This window comes from Typopeltis vanoorti, chromosome 8 (assembly GCF_054136105.1).
Source record: "Typopeltis vanoorti isolate ZY-2024b chromosome 8, IOZ_Tvanoo_1.0, whole genome shotgun sequence".
NCBI lineage: Eukaryota > Metazoa > Arthropoda > Arachnida > Uropygi > Thelyphonidae > Typopeltis > Typopeltis vanoorti.
In genome coordinates, this window is record NC_143556.1 from 89577269 (window position 1) to 89597554 (window position 20286).

Consider the following 20286-nt stretch of genomic DNA (forward strand, 5'->3'; position numbering starts at 1 on the left):
ACTGGTGGAATAGCAAGTCAGGTGAGCGTTTGGTTATTTTCTTTGTAGATTAATATATTTTTCTTAATCGTATTCGTTTTGGAACTGCTTATAATATAACCACAGTTCCCCCCTGAAGTATGAATTTTTATTCAGTTTTTTTTTAAGGTATCCATTTTTGTTATATATTAACAAATCTTCTACGCTGTGGTGACGATCCTCATAAAAATATGTTCTGCACTTCAGTTGATTATTATACGACATCATATAAAATTACATTAGGTGTACATCAGTACATATGCAAAGTATGATACATGATAATTTTCGCGATTAGCTCTCCAAAGCAATTTTGATTTAGCCATCTAGGCGGAAGTAATTTTTCCTCCGTCTCGAAACCTTGGATTTTACTTTTTGCCAAAGAAATACGTTCACTTTAATCAGTGAACACATTCAAATCGATACATATTTTTCTCATTACGTTAACTACGTCGGTATTAATTCCAAATAATCTCTACTATAATGCATCGATGTCAAAACATTGCTAATAAATAAGAACAAGCTTACAAAGAATAAAGCTCATTTTCTACATGAAAATCTCTTTTTAATCAACCTAACTTTATAAGTTTAATACATTGCTCTTATTTCTTTTTTTAGCTATTCATTCTTTAATTGCATATAGGTTTTGGATTACATTGTCGTTATCAGGTGTCGCTGACTCATTCGGCATTACTAATTCAAAATTTCATTATTTAGCTACAGATTTTTTTCCTAACCGATTTCTTACATAAAAGGAGAAAAATCATATAAAATTTAATAATTTTAACTATTTGGCACATAATAATCATAAGCTATTTGTTAAAATGAAGCCCGCAACTGCTCGGGATAAAGTGGCAATAAAAAACTTCATTGTAAAGTGGATCAGTTAATCAAGTCTTAAGTAGAATAAAATAAAGAGAAAAAGAAAACGAATGTGCATGTGTTTCACATTAAAGTTCAATGAGCAACTGACCAAAGGGACTGTACCTAACCCGTTTATTGACCAGAAAAGAGACGTGTGGTAATTACAATTAAAATTGATTGCGTCCATGTCTGACTGCTTGAATGGAGGGTGGATTAAAGTGTGTTTTAATCATCGTACTGACTAGAAGAAGAAGAATATCCGCACTGCACTTCGAAATGTGAATTACATTTAAGAGGGAGATAATTCTACGGGGATAGCTTCGTTTCATCGAGCCCATTAAAGACGACATCTCTTATGAGTAGCGGGATGGTGACTAACGAGTTTCAATGCAAATCGAGTTACGGGCGATGAATAAGCACATAATCCAATGTCTCTCTCTTGGAAAGCATCATTTAGAGGAAGCTAAACGATGCTTTCATTTCATGTTTATTGATGTACTGCAAAACACCATCCATTACTAAACCTTTATGATTAAATGAAGGCGAAAAATGTCATTTTGGTGTTAATACTATTTAAAATAAGAGTTGTATGCGGTCTTTCTAAGTGCTCTTAACATGCATAAGTAATGTAAAAATTTTAATCCACGTTTGCCCTTTCACTGAGTTGTTGACCTTGTAACTAAACTGAAGGTCAACAACACATTTCCAGTGATTGCTGATATAACAGCTGTTATTAAAAAAAAAGTAACAACTCTGGAGCACGACACTATCTGATTAAGAATGTATGATGCAGTAGCAATATCACATGCTATTTTCCGAAAATGAATTTACTAGAGAATTAGAAAATTAATATTATAATATTTCATGAGAAGCAAAACCTCTTTTCTGTAAGTATGCAATCCATTGCAAAGTGGGACATTGGAACTAGAAATTTAAACAGAGCCAAAGTGTACAAACTCATTATTGAAAATGAAAATTGAAAACTCATTAAAAACATAATATGGGAACTCAAGTTAAAACTTCTATAATTAGCTACGTAGCCCTTAATATTTGCTAAGCAAAATTAATGCTAGATGCATATTACGATCAAAAACAGTTCTTGGTTTTTAATCAAAATACAACTATTGTCCTCAAAATAAAATCTAAACTAAATGGGTCCTTTTAAATTGATTTTCCTTTGAAACATTTATATTGAAATATATAAAACATATACGTGTAGTTTTATCCTAATAAATAAATAATAATTTGTCAAGGATTTTAAAAATAAACTTGATTTGACACAAAAATCTATATTTATGCAGGCATCAGTAAATAATAGTAACTTACTGACCACGACAAAATATATATTCGTACAACATTTAAACAAATTTGTTTAAATGCCATCTTTGTTTTGATTACAAATACGACAAGATGAATGATGAAACACTAATTTTTCTGGAAGGGAAACCCATCAACTTCTGTCTGAAACAGGCTAACTCATCTTCTGTTGAAAAGGCCTTTATAAGGTTCCTTCATTCTGATCTTGATTATTCGCCATAAATAATTTTTTTTTTGCTATTTTTATAGCACTTGGAACTTTTTAGAGAATGCAGAACAATTCTTAGAATTTTTGCCTAACATTAACGAAGCATTTGCTCTCTTTAGCGATTAGGTTTTTTTTTCATATCATCATAATATCTATTAAGTATGCATCGTTCTAATCGGTATATGAATGTGTTTTCATAAATAGTAAAGCATGCGAAGAATGTTCGATTATTGGTCTTTGTGAACATTACCTTTGGGCTTTCATCAATAAAACTTTAAAAGTATTAACCAGTCGTAATAAAGCATAAAACTGTATAAATGATTATGCTATTTTAGTTATTGTACAGCATTTGTGCAAATGGTCAACAGTGACTGAAAAAACAACTATCACGAATATATTAAAAATGCAGGACTAAAGATCTTTGGAATTATTTATAATACAAGATTATGAAGGTTCTACTTCAACAAATAATAATTGAACTCAAAATTTAAATGCCATTTATATAACTGTAAAATCGTGTCGTGTTGCCTTGTGTTAGATAGAACACGCATATTTTCTCTCAAAGGACCTGATCTAATTATGCAAATCCATGGTACTATTAGTAGTTCTTTAAAGAGCTCTACTATTCTGACATTGCAAGGATTTCGACGATATGACTGCGCATTGGACTCAATGTGTGGGGCAGCCTTGAAGCCGGTCATGCGGTGCCCTCCTTCCGAGAATCACATGACAGTTCTCCGTGGGTAGTCTTAAATTATTCTCGAACTGTGAGGGACTAGAGTACGAGCAGAATCACTTTAGATGTATATTTTAATGTTCGTTCTGAGCTCTGACCGCCCGGTAGGGTCCCTGAGGTAAGACCCAGTTGCAGTGCCCCATGAATAATGGATGTGTTCTTTTCGATTTCTTAAATAACACGTTTCTTTCTTCTTTTTTTTTTTTTTTTTTTTTTCCGATGGATTTCTCAGCTATTTTTTTTCTACCTTCACGGGTAATGAGTATATCTACTAACTCTTATGGCGACCTCACCTAGAAGGAAAAAAAAAAAAGAAAGAAAAAACATGCACGTTCTTCTGAGGTACGGTAAACAGCTTACCCACACACACAATCCAATTCTTCCTCCAGAAAAGACTTCGATGAGTTTCTTTAAGCAGCTTATTGCTTACAGTAGTAAGTCTGCAACTTCTCTAACAGAAAACAAAGCGGGACACTGTAGATATGCGATGTATGCGACAAAGTTCCTTGTTTTTTTTTTTTAAAAATAATAATAAAGCTACAACAATGCATAATTTAAGAGTTCATTTTTTATCTTATTATAGCTAAAGAAACTAGACGTTATATAAAGTGAAAATAAAGTGTCTATTACTGTGGAGTAGGCATTCGCGTGGACATCAGTTCGATTCGCAATTATTTACTTTGAAAATAACACTGCATAATTTCGATACTTGCATATTGTTATAATCACTCTAACACACGCACTTAACAACATAAATGTTCTTGCCACGTAACTTGCTTCGAATAGATTTAATAAGCAATTCTACAAATATGAACATATGGAAAATTCCACAACTAAACTCTCGGCTTGATCAAAATATAGGTTGAATCGGTTTATACAATTGATTTTTTTATCATCTAATTAAATAAAAAAATTAGTAATATCATTGTTCATATGTAATTATTTTTGAGATTGATAAATGCCATTTTAGGGTGTTAAAATGGCTTTTGTGTGGCTAATAATCATTTAATTTTTTTTTATTATTAACAAGGGAACTTTCTTGTAAAAAAAAAAAAAAATATTAATGAACTGCTGATTTAAACAATCCAACTGAATTGAATGCAACCAGAATACAGCGAATAGAAAAAATCAGATTGACTCGGGCCTCTTAGATTACAATGAAGAAAGTTTATGTTCAGTGGTGGTAGTAAAATACTTCTTCAATAAACATGAAAAATATGCAGAAAGCAGTAAATACAATGTACGAGTGTAATTTGACTTCCTTAAAAGTTGGCATATTGAATTTTTATGAGGCGCATACATTTTTTGGTACCGATCTAAACAATAATTTTGCCGGCCTGGTTGGCTGCATGATAAGCATACCCACTCTCCAACCAAAAGGTCACTGGTTCGAATCCAGCCTGGGCATGGATGTTTGTGATTATGTTTAGGTGGGAGACTATCGTCCAGCTTATTGAAGGCCTGAAGCGATTTTAAAAAGAAAAGTTCCCTGTTTGATTTGTAGGCAGAGTTTCGGGATTATGTAAAAATAAATAAAAGACAAAAATGCATAAAATTGATAAAAATGGGGAAAAAAATCCTTAGTTCACTCGCAATACAGATGTACTATAAGTTTGCAATGAACATTTCATGTGTGGGAGTCTCATAAAAAAAAAAAAAATTAATGCCTCCAATCAAGACGCTGGAGTTGCCTAAGGAACAGATTTAGCTTTTTATACATTAGTGTATAATTTGATATTCTGGAATCCGCCTTCAGATAAAGAAATTCACTAGGGATTTTCATATTCGATTGTTACGAACAAATATTTTGTATCTATCGTCGCTGAGCACTTTTGGCTGAATTTCAAACTTTGTGATCACGCAATGTGCACATTATTTCCATCTGTCATCTTTTGCAAGAAAAAAAAAAAAATCGGAATACTCCAGAAACTTCAATAATATTTATTAAACTGCTTACACATCATCCAAAATACTTGATGTAATGAATATAATTAGCTGAATAGAAAAGTCTTTTGGAACTACAGAGAGAAAAAAAGAAGAAAATTACCAACATAGAAAAAGCAAAAGTCATTAGAAACATCTTTTAAGTGAAGTTAATGAAGTGTCTTGTGCTAAAAGGAAAGTAGACAACATTTAATGGAAAAGTGATTTATACTGTCAGTTATTAGTTAGGACTAGAATATCATCTTCCCGTAAAGGTGTCTGGTAAAATCATTTCAATGACACTACAGCTCGCGAAACCTGCCATCTCTTTAATGATGTACATTACAGTGAAAGCGCTTTCTGTTTGGCATCCTAGATTAATAACCGCACATATGACGAGCTAATTGCTCCATTATCAAGTTGCCTTGGGATACATCACATTCGTGATGAACGGCAATGGAATAACAGACAAGCAATTCTTGCAATGGCTTGGGTTCTATTTGTTATTAGTAACAAGTTCGGCATATTGTCGGAAGTGATTTATGTTAATCATTTTCTTGTTTGGGGAGCTAGTCCTTCCTGGTTATCGTCTTTTCCAAAGACTGGGGGGGGGGGAGAAGATTAGGAGATAAAAAAAATATGACATCTGATGAGCTCATGTGCAATATTATAAAAAGAGCGAGTTCAGCGTAACTCACAAGCGCACGAGATTCAGGTATTTGCTGTAGTCTTATTGTCATCGATGCACGCCAGTCTTTTAACATGCTCTGATCTGGCTCACTTCTGCCACGATTTATAAGATAGACAAATCTCGTCATGACTTGGGTAAAAGATAGAAGCCAGCTGGTTCGTCATAAATATATTTTGAACCTCTTGCGTTTCCATAGCAACAGTAATGTGAAGAGGGAAAGAAATCACAGCTTCATATTGTTATATATAATGGAAATGTATATTTTTATTGTTCGCGAAGTTACACACACACACACACACACACACACACAGAGAGAGAGAGAGAGAAATTTTAAAGTCTGATTAGATTAGTGGGAATATTTTTGAAAAGATTGGAAATAGGAGAACCAGAAAGGAAAGTACTCCATTATTGGAATGCGGAAGTTCCAAAGTTGTATGTGTTCGACTGGAACACATAACAACTGACGTGGAAGTAATTAACGGTACGATCCAAAATTAAATTTTAGCAACGAATTTTAATAAGTTCCTCTCTCTCTCTCTCTCTTTTCTTTCATACAAATTTCATCGAAGAAGGTGATAAAGGAGGATGAAACAGCATATGGTCCAAATCCATATATATATATATATATATATATATCAAAAAATATTCTTGAAAACTAGATATTATATCCAAAGGTATTTTGTTATTACTGCGTCGCTTATTTAAGGGGGAGAGGAAAAATTGAGATTCATGAAAGAATTGTTGTAATCCCGCAACTCAACACTTTATAATCAGCTGCAATTGTTTTAAGATTTAGAGTCATTTGGTGTTCACTTTTATTATCTAGCAATATTTCAATATAATACTCTTGTTTTAGATTTAATTCCGTTTCATATTTAATTTAAATTTAATTGCATACACGTTTCATCACAATAAAACTGTCACATCCTCATCTTGGCTACATCCTACAATATATACAAAAAAGCTGACTCATCCACATATTGAAAACATTGACCTAACCGTTACATTCGAAACGACTTTTGTATCACATCCGGATATCATGCATGTTACTCATTGTAAGTGTTCACGTGTTTTTTTTTGTTTTTTTTTTCCCCTAACACTAGCCTATTAAAGGCATGACGTGTCAAATTCTGGATTCCTAAGCTCTTGTATAATGTTTTGTATATATATGTTTTCTTGCATATAATGCTCTTTCATTTTGCCGTGGTTCCTGTTCATATTGTCATGTGATCTTACTAGCTCCATTGATTCTTTATAAAGCTACTCTTTGTAGCCGATGTTTGGTTCGTAATATGCCCTGATTTTGAAACGTGTCGGTAATCCAGTTTTGCCTTGTGTGTTTCACATTACTTTGATGTATCTTTTCTCGATCTCTGTGATTTCTTATGCAGAAAGCTACATCGAGAAGAATTTCAGGGTTAGAAGGATGTACATGATTACCGAAGTCTGAACAGGATTAAGAAATAAAATTACGTGATGGGTGGAGATCATCTCTCCTGTAGTTAGCATGCGAGACGTGTATATGCAGGTTAATGGAGATAAAACATTGCTTGCACTTGCAAACGATGATGGCACATAAATTGGTCAAACGCATTAGCTGAATTTTCAGTGGCTATGTATCAACTTTTTTTATACATCGTAAATAATTGATATTCTTAAGACTGTAATATTTAGTACTCAGAATGTTACATTATTAAGCGTGCCACAGTTTTATTGTGGCCAAACATGTAAACAAATAATTATCAACGTATTTTACCACAATAAAGTGAATTAACCGAATTTTATATACATATTCTACATATCAAATTTCATTGAAATCTGTCCAACCGAAAGTTCTCTTTTACGCTGAAGGAACTAACAAAGCAACTCTAATATAAAAATTTAAGAAACGTATTTAAACTCTCACCTAGAAACTAAATATACGTAATTAAAAAAGAAAAATCTTATGATCCTTCCAGGACATCAGTTAATGTAAATGTCAACTATCACAGGGAAAAAATAAATAAAAATAAAATAAAATAATAATCCAAGTTACCGTTTTCCATGTGATCCTCCCTTTTAAACTGCATTTCCATTTATTCATTAAATATCTTGTGAAGTATGTTTTTGAGATATAACGCTACTAAAATGTTATAACTCATGTTTACTTTCTTAAATTTAAAAAAATCGGAGTAGGATTATTTGATTTTTCTAATTATGTACAGGTTTCCATGAAGCTGACAAAAATGACTTCGTTAATATTCATGTACTAAAATTGATACAAACTCAATTAATGCAGAATGATGCTAACTGGCTCCTTCTTTCTTCAGAAGGTAATTGTCGCCGACGGATATATCAGATCCCAACGGACAATTACTTAAAATGCTATTCTTGAGGTTCCCGCCTACTCTTTAAAGCAACGCTGTAAAGTGGTGTGTGTTGTTACTGATGACATTATGCCTTCTAATTTCGCAATAAACAGCTTATTGAGCCTCGAGATGAATGACTTTTTAATCTGCGTGTAACTCGGAATTTAACCTTTCAAGACCTTTAATAATTATTCATCGGCTACTAGATTTTGATTTTGATGTTCTTATATTTCAAAACAGAAATACCGCAAAATAGTAGTGTAGATCGGTAAAAATTGACCTTCAACTTAACATTTTGAAGGAATGGTCATTTTTAATGCCTGTAAGTTTTAGGATTTGTACACGTTCTTCTTTTACTATTGCAATAACTTAAAAAAAGCTGATTGCTACACTATTCCATGATAAGCTAATCAAGAGGCGATGAATATGTGACCTTTAGTTGAAATTATCAGATTTTGAGTCGCCTTTCTGCGTTTTCCTGATTAGGATCTCGGGAATCTTTATATTTTTCATCTGAAGGTGAGGTAATCAGTCTCTGTATAAAGGTTAGTGTTTATCCTACTGGAATCCGTCCCCTGCTGTCCACGCTGAAAACATACAAACCAGACAGAGAACCATGTATTGACACCACATAATTTTTTGTTTAAAAAAATTCTGTTCAAAGTGATGCGAGGAAATAATTTGGTCAAGAAATGTGTGTGTGTGTGTTTTTTGTCTGATCCATGTTCTTCAGGAAAATGTCAGAACGTGTTGATAAGCTTAGGTCTGTCATTTGTTCATCTCTAATTTTATGGCTTAATCCTCAATTAATCATTTTTTTTCCTTCTGTAAAATGATTTTAGGATGTTAGCTATTGGAATGTACTTAAGTATCTAGAGTGTCCAGGCCATTGGGTCAAAATAGCAAATATATTATCACATAGTGCAACACAACTATACTCAAATCAGATCACTGGTTGAGTATAGCTGTGTTGAGTGCTTTGGTCTCTAATTGTTTACATATTTTTTTCTTTTCAAATATATCGTGGGAAGTGGGACTGTATCCTATAAAGGATATTTGTTAATGGTACGTTATTAAATGGTGAAGTAAAAAGTTTTCTTTTGAAACATGATTGGAAAATTGAAGGAATATATTGCACAGCTTGTGAGATATATTCCAGCCTGGTGCAATTTACCCCCTCCCCCTCATCTTTTTGCGAATGGATAACGCCACTATTTAACTATAGTTGCTTTTGAGCGGGATTGCAATTCTGCAAGTCCAGTTTTGTGCTAATATTTTAAACCCTTGTCAATTAATGGACAAGTAAGTAATCACAACGTCTGATCCATTTCGCTACTGAGCCTATAAACAATAGCTTATCTGCAAGTAATTCGTTTTCCAAAAGGTGTATTAGTCTCACCTTTTCAGTAAACTATACTCATACTGTATAATCAGCAATCATTTTTTAATACTTCAAATGGATGCGATTTGATGTTTCCATGGCCAACATTAGGTAACGCTTACTTCATAATCTGCTTTCAAGTCTAGATTACGTAAAAACATTATTTTGATTTTTAAAAGAAAGGAAGAAATGGAAGATATTTGAACGGTGAAGAGAATTTTTTTTCCTATATCAGACTAAGATTGGTATGTTAAGTATTGAAGGATTCTTTTGATCCTCTCTCTTTCTGTGTATGTGGCCTACTTCTTGAGAGAGAGGGAGATCATTTGTTACTTCTAACATCTCCCTTAGAATTTATCAAAAGAGACTAAAAATACAGGTTTCTTGAGAATCCTTTTGACATTGGCTGGTATTCCATAATACGCTGTTTTTTCTATATTAGGTTGTCTATTTCCACTCATAAGTGAATATATATATGAAAAACTGGTTTCATTCTGGTTATTCTTAAGTTTGTTTCCCATTTCTTTGAGTAATGAGGTTTCAACATTTGAAATACGATCTTCACTGCTTACGCCGAATGTATCCATAATGACACATGCCATAATATTTTGTGTAGATCGTGAATCTTTTTGAAGTATGTTTCATATTTTGTATTATTATTCTTGGCATCATACTGAAGTACAGGAAACATTTCAAAACTTTACCGATTTCCCATTTACAAAGTCTGAGGTCTGTTTTGACTTCGTAACGTTGGCCTTTGTAAGAACATTTTTCCAAATTCATTTCCGATATTTTACAATAACACAAACAATCTGTGTTATAGTACTGATATCAAGGTTCAAAAAAAAAAAAAAAAAAGAATAATTTGTTTGTATAAGATTATAGTTCAGCCTCCTTCTACAAGGAAACTGCAAACATTACTTCCTCAGATTAGTCTAATGTACGTATAAGCACGAAAACTGGTAATAGAAAGCCACCTGGAATTGAGCCCTTGTACTTCCTCAATGATAAGACAGTATACTTGATTAGTTTAATAATCTATTACTTTTCTATGGAAATTAGAGTTAGTATTTGCATAACAAATTATTGCATTTAAAAACGGAGGATGCTCAGATTTTCCTTGTACTGTCAATTTTAAAATAGTTCCTTAGGCTATTTTCCCCTCAGGTAATGGATTTTTGTTATGTAAGAATGGGAGCGAATTTGCATCCAGGAGAAACTACAACTCCATGAAAGTTAAATGGGAATGGAGTTATAGGACCCACAGAGTTTTTAAGACTTCCCCCGAGGTATTTTGGAAAGATCGTCACAAAGATATAAAGTATTTTATTTATTTTTTGAGTAATATTGACCTTATAATATTCATTACTGTCTTCATGCATATACATTAAAAGTTACCTTTTTTTTTTTTGGAATAAACCGTTACTATACTAGGATAATTTTGCTATTTTATTTGCACTAAAACACAAATGGAATAAAGCAGACTACCAGACAATAAAAACAGAATTTTGATGCGTTTTTTGGTGAATAATTATTTGAAAGAACGAAATGTAAAAGTACAATGAAAATAGATACCAAAGTCTTCAGAAAAACTAAAAAAATAAATAAAAATAAATAAACGCTCATGTTGATGGTACTGAAATATGTATGTAACATTTATATAAAAGTAATTACGTCAATGATATATATTTTGTAATAATGTGCTTCTATTTGTTTATTTATATATTTTTAATGTTTATATACAAGTTCTTGTGACATCATTTATGTTGTAGAGATTTATAAACGATTTTATATTTAAATTCGCAATACTTAAAAAAAAAAGTCACCTGTTTTTCTTAAGTCTGACAAAGAAAATTTACTATTTTCATCCATTAAAATGGTTTTCAGACTTTTTCATCTGTAAAATGAGCAGTAAGCAATTCTAAACTGGTTCCTTTTCTTTTGATCAATGGTTCCATATAACGGATAGCTTAAAACGTGGGCATCAGGGATTATTATCTATGTTAGAGGAAGAAATGGTTGTTTTTAAAACGCGTTTTAAACTGTTCGAAACATTTTAAGCATACTTAAAATATTGAAAAATAAGTTAAACATATTTCAAATTAATTTATTTGATTTCCTTGCAGGTTTTTGTAGCAACCAGATCGCAGTCAGCAAAGGAACTTGTAGGTAAGTAGAAACATTGTTAGCTTTGTTTAGGCTGCTATTTTATAGTACTTTAATAATTTAGTTTAACCACTTTTTTTTTTTTCGATGAATGCCAGCATGCGGAATATTAAGTTATTCAGTCAAACATATATTGCAAAAACTCTTAACTATTTCATTCTGTTATGGTATTTACCACGAATCGGCATTCATTTATGAGATCAAGCCTTTAAAATCTGCATTGCAGATCTTGTGATCCTTATAGCTGCTACATTTGCTTTCTACATGTCGACTGTAAACTTAATGTTTTATTCAAATTGCTGGCCTCACTTTAGATAACATTTTATCCATTTTGCAAAGTATCTGCGCCTCAAGTAATTCGGAGCATTAAGTGTAAAAGGTTTACCGTAGATAACATTTCTAAAGTCACATTTCTGAAGTTTTCCCAAGTCCGTTATTATATAATCTTAAATTCTATAGCCAGCAAACAAGAAGAGAATGGATACCACGCTAAGATTCTACACGGCTGGATATTTATTATTTTGTATGTCCACTAGAAACGTGACATAAAAGTATATACCGATAATAAAATTTTGCCTCATTAACCAGATGCTTTATGTGATACAGGTGACATTTCCTCCCAGCTGATGACGGCGGAGCATGTGAAAAGCCTTACAGTAGTCAGTCTCAATAGAGACTATTTACTCCGAGCTGTTTACGTGTCGGCCACTATAAAAATGAACCCGATTTTTCTTCCGCAAGTAAACCTTGTAAGATTAGAAAGCTCTTCCTTCCATTAAAGTGTCCAAATGGAAAAGCCGACAAGAAAAGTCTACAGTGAGGGCTATGTAGGAAAAGATCAAGGTAAAGATGGTGACACAAACAAGGAGGAGGGGAAGGAAATAGGAAGCTAGATTTGGTTGACTTTGATGAAATCCCACAGTGCATTTAAGCTAATGGCCAAATGCGCCATGGACTATCAGAGATACTTCCTGAATGCCTCCTCATGTACGCACACACACACAAAAAAAGATTAACATACAAACCTACATTTATATAATAGATTAAGAAAGGGGGGAAATCTAATTTAGATTATTTTAAGTGAAAATATTACTAAAACGTTATTTTAAGAATTATTCAAGAAAATAGTAAAGATGGTGACGCAAACAAGGAGAAGGGGAAGGAAATAGGAAGCTAGATTTGGTTGACTTTGATGAAATCCCACAGTGCATTTAAGCTAATGGCCAAATGCGCCATGGACTATCAGAGATACTTCCTGGATAGCTCCTCATGTATGCACACACAAAAAAAGATTAACATACAAACCTACATTTATATAATAGATTAAGAAAGGGGATAAAAAAATATAATTTAGATTATTTTAAGTGAAAATGTTATTTTAAGAAATATTCGAGAAAGATGTATTTACAGACTGGCATTAATGTTAAAATATAAAGAAACTGTTATTGCATTTCTAAAAATAAATAAATACATCTGCCAATGCTTTTTATTTCCCAAAGAGAGTAGGCATGACCGTTTATCCTTAATTTACTTTTTGGAAACTGGAGAAGCGCAAATCTTTACTCTCAGCTAATCACAGATAGCTAGTCTAAGACTATCAATGATTTTAATTGGCATCTAGGGAGGAGAGTACCGCAAACAACTATATATAAATGTGTGAAGTAGCGTGAATTCTAAGGTCGATTTTCTTGAGTCTGGGTTAGAACTTCGAGTTTTCGAGAGAAAAGCTTTGTTTGCCCGTGCTAGAGATGATTGACTGATCCGGAAGCCGGTCGAAGAAAGTATTAGAAAAAGCTCCTCTAGTCGGCGATTAGAATTGAACTTAGAGCAGTCTTTCTTCGGGCGACCTAGTGCTATGAATGCAAAAACCATTTTCATAGGGCTACACAGCAGGCCTTTCATTTCTTTGTAGTGTTACAATAGTGCGAACGACTTTTATAAACAATCTTCGATTTAAGGCAATAAAAGGCAGAGGCTTTACAAAGTTGTGAGTGTAATGTACTTTTAAATTACTTGGATTTTCGCGAGTGATGATTAATACTTCACTCGACGCTTTAAGAAAAAAAAAAAAAGGTTGTTATGGATGACAAAATATATTGTTAAAATGGAACATTAGTCGTGATTTTTTTTAACACAGAGTTTCTTTATCCAAATTTTCACTGTTGATGTAAATGCACCTTTTTTTTAGTTATGAGTGTCATTATTATACCACAGAATGGCCCGCAATCATCCTAAAAAATTATAAAACATGAAACCTCTCCGATTATTTTAATAATAACCATATTTCAGTTATCTATAATATGGTATTCGAAGATAGCTTAAAATGAGTATAACAAATATATTTCATGTCTAAACCAAACATATTTTCATGAATATAAAAATATATATAATTGCAATTCCTGATTCAAGATATTTGGCAATGGAATAAACGGAATTATTTTCATGATTAAAGTATTAATTGGGTTTGTACATGTGTTGAAGTTTGCACTTGCCTAATACACACACCCGAAGAAAAATCCAGCTCCATCTATCGGCCATGCTACATATTTTTTTCTACTTATAGATAAGTGCAAAAATCACATGAACAATGGCTAATAGCTAGGGAGCAATGATTTGGAATTGGCGGGGGCGATGGGGGGAAGAATACTTTTGTAACTGTTTGTGACAAAATTATTAAATTAATACTATTTAACTAAACTCTGTTTAAGCTTAACATATTTTAACTTGTTATGAAATTTCCAATCTCTATCCATCAGTTAAAGTTTACCGGTTAGTAGGCTGATTTTCTTGACATTTATTCTTAAGAATATTCTAACGCCAAAGAAAAATCGTAATAGCCGTCTAATAAAGAAATATAAGATAGATATTTAAGGTAAACAATAAAGAAAAAGTATGTATTTCATATTCTTTGATATTTAGTAAAGAGAATAATATATGCATGCAGTTTGGAAGGGGGGGGGAGAGTTCGCTTAACCCCTGCCACATGATTAGTTTTTTTGTCCATCAACTGAGAAATCAGAAGTTATGAATTTTAGACGTGTAGGAAAAACTCTGCTCGCCAGTGCCAGAGATGACCGACTGACCCGGAAACCGTATATTACTACTGGAAAAATTAATGTAATGTGGTAAGTACCAGAGTAGTTCTTCCAAAATCAATCCCTCAGAAACTTCATTAAATAATGTCCACAAATATGGCTTGAAAAAAGGGTGATAAAAAAGCATTAGGTAATTCATCTGGAAAATGAAGATGTTGAATTGTTAATTTTTCATTTAACCAATTAAATATTGTGTATGCCATATAATAAAAAACAGCTGTATTAAAATAATCATTCGTTAATTTATTCTTTCTTTCTCTCATTGTTTTAAACAAGGGAGATTACGTAAGTATTTCTTAGTTAATTTTTGATTTGGTTATTAATAATAATCGTGACAGACGGGAAACGGTCAAAGTTATTAAATAAAACAAAAGTTACGCCCTTTATGGAGAAGTTCTTAATAGAAAATTCACTTGACTGACGATCTCCAAAGTTTGGGAAATTGTTATCCTCAACTGTATTAAATACGCTATATTTTAATTTATTTTATTTTACTTGTTATTTCAGCTCAACCAGTCCGAATGCATTTATTTATAAAGGAATTCTAATATAACACGCGTGCTCTACTTTTCTTTGGTTCAAATTCCTGACTGTTCTTTGTTCACACTAATCGTCTTACTATATGTAAGACGAAATATTTCTACAATACAAAATTTTGACTGTGGTACATATGTGATTTCATATTTCGGAGTAATAATTTTTCTCGCTATAGGAAGTAATCTAGTAGGAAAATTTGAATTCTAGAAAAGTATATTATCTTAGGTATCTTACTTATTAAAGTAAGATTAAATTAAATCATTTTAACTTTCCAATTTTCCAACTAATCCAATCATCTTTCTCTTAGCATGCTAGCTTCGTGGACTATTTGGATAGGGCGGTTACTAATATATTAGAGAGTTAGAGGACTAACTATCTGATAACTTTCAATTCAGGCGATCCATCCCTTCGAGACTGCTGTCTATGAACCTCCTATCCATATATTTTTACCATCTAGAAAGGAAGGAGATTTTATAATTTAATTTAAAATAATTTGAAAGTAAAATAATTCATCGATATTTATTAAATTTGCTTAAAATGCGAATTCATCAAAATTTCAATAATTGCGATGAAAATTATTAAATATAAAAAAAAATGAATGTGTGTGTGTAATTGATTAAAAAAAAAAAATAGAAACCATCTTAACCCACTCACACGGTACAAAACGTACTGCTGTAGGTTTGCAAACAATCTTTCGTGGGTGGGAGAAATATAAAAAAAAAAAAATGCATCAATAAACTTGAACAAAAGTTTCTCTATCAATCTGTAGGTAGGTGGCGCCCTACAGCGTGAAATTTAAAATGATGGATATTACGTATCTTAGATGGAGCATGTCAATCATTTCAGACAATATATTTCTGGCTTTTGAACTTTTTATTATATAGCAATAGTGAAATCAGTTAGGAATTATTCTGAATTTGAATAATGCCTTTGAAGTGTTGCCTCTGATTCTATTTTATTTTGAGATATTGAAGTCAACGTTTCCTTCCATTTACGTAAGGTTAAGGGTCTAAATCTTTGACCTGAATCTCGTTGTTTGTTTTCTATACACAGAAAAAGTAAGAATCGTGAATTCTGAAAGCCGTCACGAACCTTTTAGCTGCGAAAGCGCTTCGTTATCGCAACTTGTTCGGTTTTCGCAAAAGCCTGGTCGTAAGTAGTAATCTCACGTGGATGACTCTAACAAGGAGGCCTTTTACCCCTGTATATGATGCCTCCTCGTATGCCTCCTGTGTACGTGTTCTCGGTATCCCACATGACTACAGGAACGTCATTACTTTCTTTCAAGAAGAAATCCTCCACAGCCATAAACTCGATGTGCCCTGCGAGCAAGTTGTTGTGCCTTGTTATTTCTGTAATCAGTGTTTTTCTTTGCGGCCCGAGGAGTTCTGGTACTGCACTTGTAATTGAAATCTAACTTAACAGAATGTCCTCAAGGATTACAAGATTGGAAGATATTGCAGAGATAATGAATGGTGTTTACTTCTATTTCAGGAAAGGTGTTAAGTATTGTTGTTGTTATTGAAGAGTGATCTCAAAAAGCTCAACATGAAAAAAAAAATTTCCTACTCCTCCGAAGAATTTGGATTTTTTTTTTTCTATCCGACAAACTAATTAGGTATTTTTGCGTTGGACTCATTATTTATCATCTTGCAAAAATGACAAATCATTCTTTTAAATGACTATACATTTTCACGTGTTTGTATTTAATCATTCTTTTAAAATCGCGAAAGATTATTTTTAAGGTCAAAGTTAGATGAATTCAGATGTTCTAGTTAGTTTAATGATTGCATAGGAGTTTAATTTTTGATCCATCCCGTAATAATCTCTCTCTCTCTCTCTCTGTGTCACACACACGGAAGTACCTAATATGATTTTATCATCCTTCTTTCTTGCTCTCATTTCATCTCTCTCTCTCTCTCTCTCTCTCTCTCTGTATGTCTGTCTGTTTTGATGGACTCAGGCTGTAGTTTCATGTTTAGATTTCTTCAAGATGGATAAAGTTTCCCCTCTCATAAACATAAAACTGGCGGGTAAAAGATGATAAAGATTTGGTAATTCATAGAGTTAAAGCCGTTGCATCTGAAATAGATGTACAACTTTGATGGACTTGTATCTCTGCTGGAAGCTTGATAATAATCTCCCCCTTCCCCTCCCCTGTGTGTTTGTGTGTGTGTGTGGAAGGAGTTTATTAAAATAAATTCCCACGAGAAATAGCGAGAGTAGATAGTTCATAATTGCTTCACTATTATTCAGGTTCTATTTAATGTCGTTATTTTATTCTTTTCTTAAGATGATGTCCACTGTCAATTTCTTGACCGAGTGATAAGTGAAATAAGGCTGTACAAGAGCAGATAGGACAGCTCATTTTTCTCCTTCAAGATTTATTTAAAAAACGTCTTTCTTTTGATGTTGTAACATTCGTCATTCCTTATTGCACGTCACCAATATGACATCGGATAGTTTGTTCGTGCCTGTTATTAAATCTGCATTTATTCATCTCATGTATTCTTTTCCGAAACACCTTTCCATCTTGCCTCGGTTACCATGACAACCGAGACGTTAATATTTCTCCTAATTACGATGATGTCTGTGCTATGGTCGGGAAGGATTAAGAATCTTATGACGAAAGCCGTTTCAGATCTTTGTGCAACACTGATCACGAAGAATGCGTAACTTTTTTTTTCTTACTCTTCTCTTTCTTTTCTCTTCATTTGCGCCGTCTGTTTACACCGAACTATCTTCTGTTATAAAAAAAAAAAATTCTTCGTCTTATATCGAAAAAAGTTGCTACTAGAAAATAGTTTCTTCCATCTTACTTAAAACAGATACGTGTTGTGGGGGGCTCTGGAAGACAGGGTTATAATTAGAAGTTTTTGAGCAAGGAACTGACAAAGATAATGTATAGTCCTTTCTACATCTATCCACAAACACTAATAGGAATACGAATTATCTCGCTTTGTTGACGACAGTGCAACCCTTACAGAATAAAGTTGAAAATGCATCGAAGCCTTTAAAATTCATGCTCAGTATACCTCTTGTCAAATAAAACTATATGATTTTCCCCAAAATACGAAATACTAAGGGTTTCATTTTAGATTTTATATATAAGAGCTTCAAACATCAATCATTCATTATCATAATAAATTTCTAGTTCACCTTAAAGTTCTCAGTTAATTTCTTATCGCTGCCCATAACATGAAGTAGGCCTCATTCAAACAAGCAGAGAAACCCTGGATATGAATATTAATAATCTAGGTTTGTTTCTCTTTTGTTTTAATGAAGATTATTTGCTGTTTCAGATCGGATTCAACCCCGGAGAATTGTGACTGAAACGATTTGTCCAGTCATAGACCCGGGCTAATATTTTGTCTAGGATGCTAAGAACCTTTATAACGACTGCTCAGTTGAAGGCAAGTTACCCAATCTCATACCGAGTTTTTCCTGCCGGAAACTCGAGCTGACAGAGATTTATTTTCCAGAGAATACACAGAATTGACGAATATAATACATTGGTCATATAACCTTTGTCGCTTGAAATCATAATTTCAAACATTAACAAATTCCAGTCACAAAAAAGAGGTAACAGGAGTTTGCTCTTCTACAAATCAGTTTGAGAATATATGCATTAACAGATATGATCTGCATTGTTAATACAAAACAACAAAAACAGTTTCGCGATTATGAAGGGGAAATTCACTTAAAAAAAAAAATTGTGCCTTCTGGGATATATTTGGGAATCAACTACAGCAGAAATTAAGTGGAGAGTCATACTATGAATTCCTCAATGATTAGACAGAAAATTTTGAGAATAGATGCTACTTTTCTTTAAGATTTTAAACCTTTTTGAGATGAACCAGTTTTATAGCGTCCTTACTAAACTTTTCATACAATGCTCTTCCTTTTGAGCATCTCTTTCTTTGACGATCATGTTCTTCCTGCATCATTTTTGCTTTTTGACATAGAAAAGTTTCGGACTCGAACATTTCTTACCGTTCGGTCGCATGCGTTCACTACAAACCCAGAAGACGCCACTCTAGGCCCCCATCGATGCACATAACAGCAGGAAAATTAGATTTTTGATCTCTGAAAGGCCATATTTCTTGTTAGAGAACGGTTTGCCTACTTTTCACTTTATCTGTTCGTATCTGTATTGGTCGTCCGCAATCAAATAATCCTACAATCCACTTTGCTGCCATCGGTAGAAGTCACTAAGTGGTGTCCGTGTGCGTGTGTACGTAATCCACAGACGATTAAAGAAAAAGGTCATATTGTTAGGGATTCTTTCACTTATAAAGAAAGCGTAATCGGGTTTTAGGCTGTCCTAGCGATTGTGCGGAAGTAGTTGCCTCTTAAATACTCTCGAAACAGAAGACCGGAGGAAGCCTTTTCACTTTTTACATGTTGAAAGAACGTGAATGTCGAAGAAGCTCGGAATAATCTTATTAAATGTAAGGCTACAAGTTTATTGTATTAAAGGATTCCTAATTGTTATTAAGAGTGTGTCATAACTTATCATCTGCTACTGCGAGAATCTCCAAAGATGTATTTAATGGATAACTTGGCTGAAACTTGCAGCAAAGATTTTTTGTTTCTACTGCAAGCTGTTTTTTTCCTCTCTTATTATTTTCCCTCGTTGTTTTACTCTTTTTCGAGAGGCTAGCAGACAGATTACTGGAATTTAGTTGAATTCATAATATAATCATGGAATTTATTAGTTTCATTTAGACAGAATTTAATGAGAAATTTCTCGAAACATCTACAAAGAATGCCTTTTCGAAAAGGCATTCTTCTATATAGTATCATTATTTATTATTTTTATGACTCTGTCTTTGCTATAGTGCTTTATATTGTTTCTGTTCCCATTTTCTTGTTCTTCTGTTTTCCTTATTACAGTTCCAATTTCCACTTTAACTCCCAATTTCAATTTAATTCTGTTTATTTCATGTTCTGAACTTCCCGAAATTAGCCATGATAGACAAGAGACGGTCATCCCCCTCCCCTT

General features: G+C 33.0%; 1 protein-coding gene across 1 annotated transcript in view; it reads left to right on the plus strand.

The window, feature by feature from the left end:
• The window catches only part of LOC150104184 (rho GTPase-activating protein 7-like), a 372722-nt gene that overhangs the window by 95395 nt on the left and 257041 nt on the right, over positions 1-20286 (plus strand). Inside the window, exon 6 of the mRNA XM_090397299.1 lies at positions 11610-11652. Within this exon, the coding sequence (XP_090253425.1) occupies positions 11610-11652 (43 nt within the window). The remainder of the gene's footprint in view (positions 1-11609; positions 11653-20286) is intronic.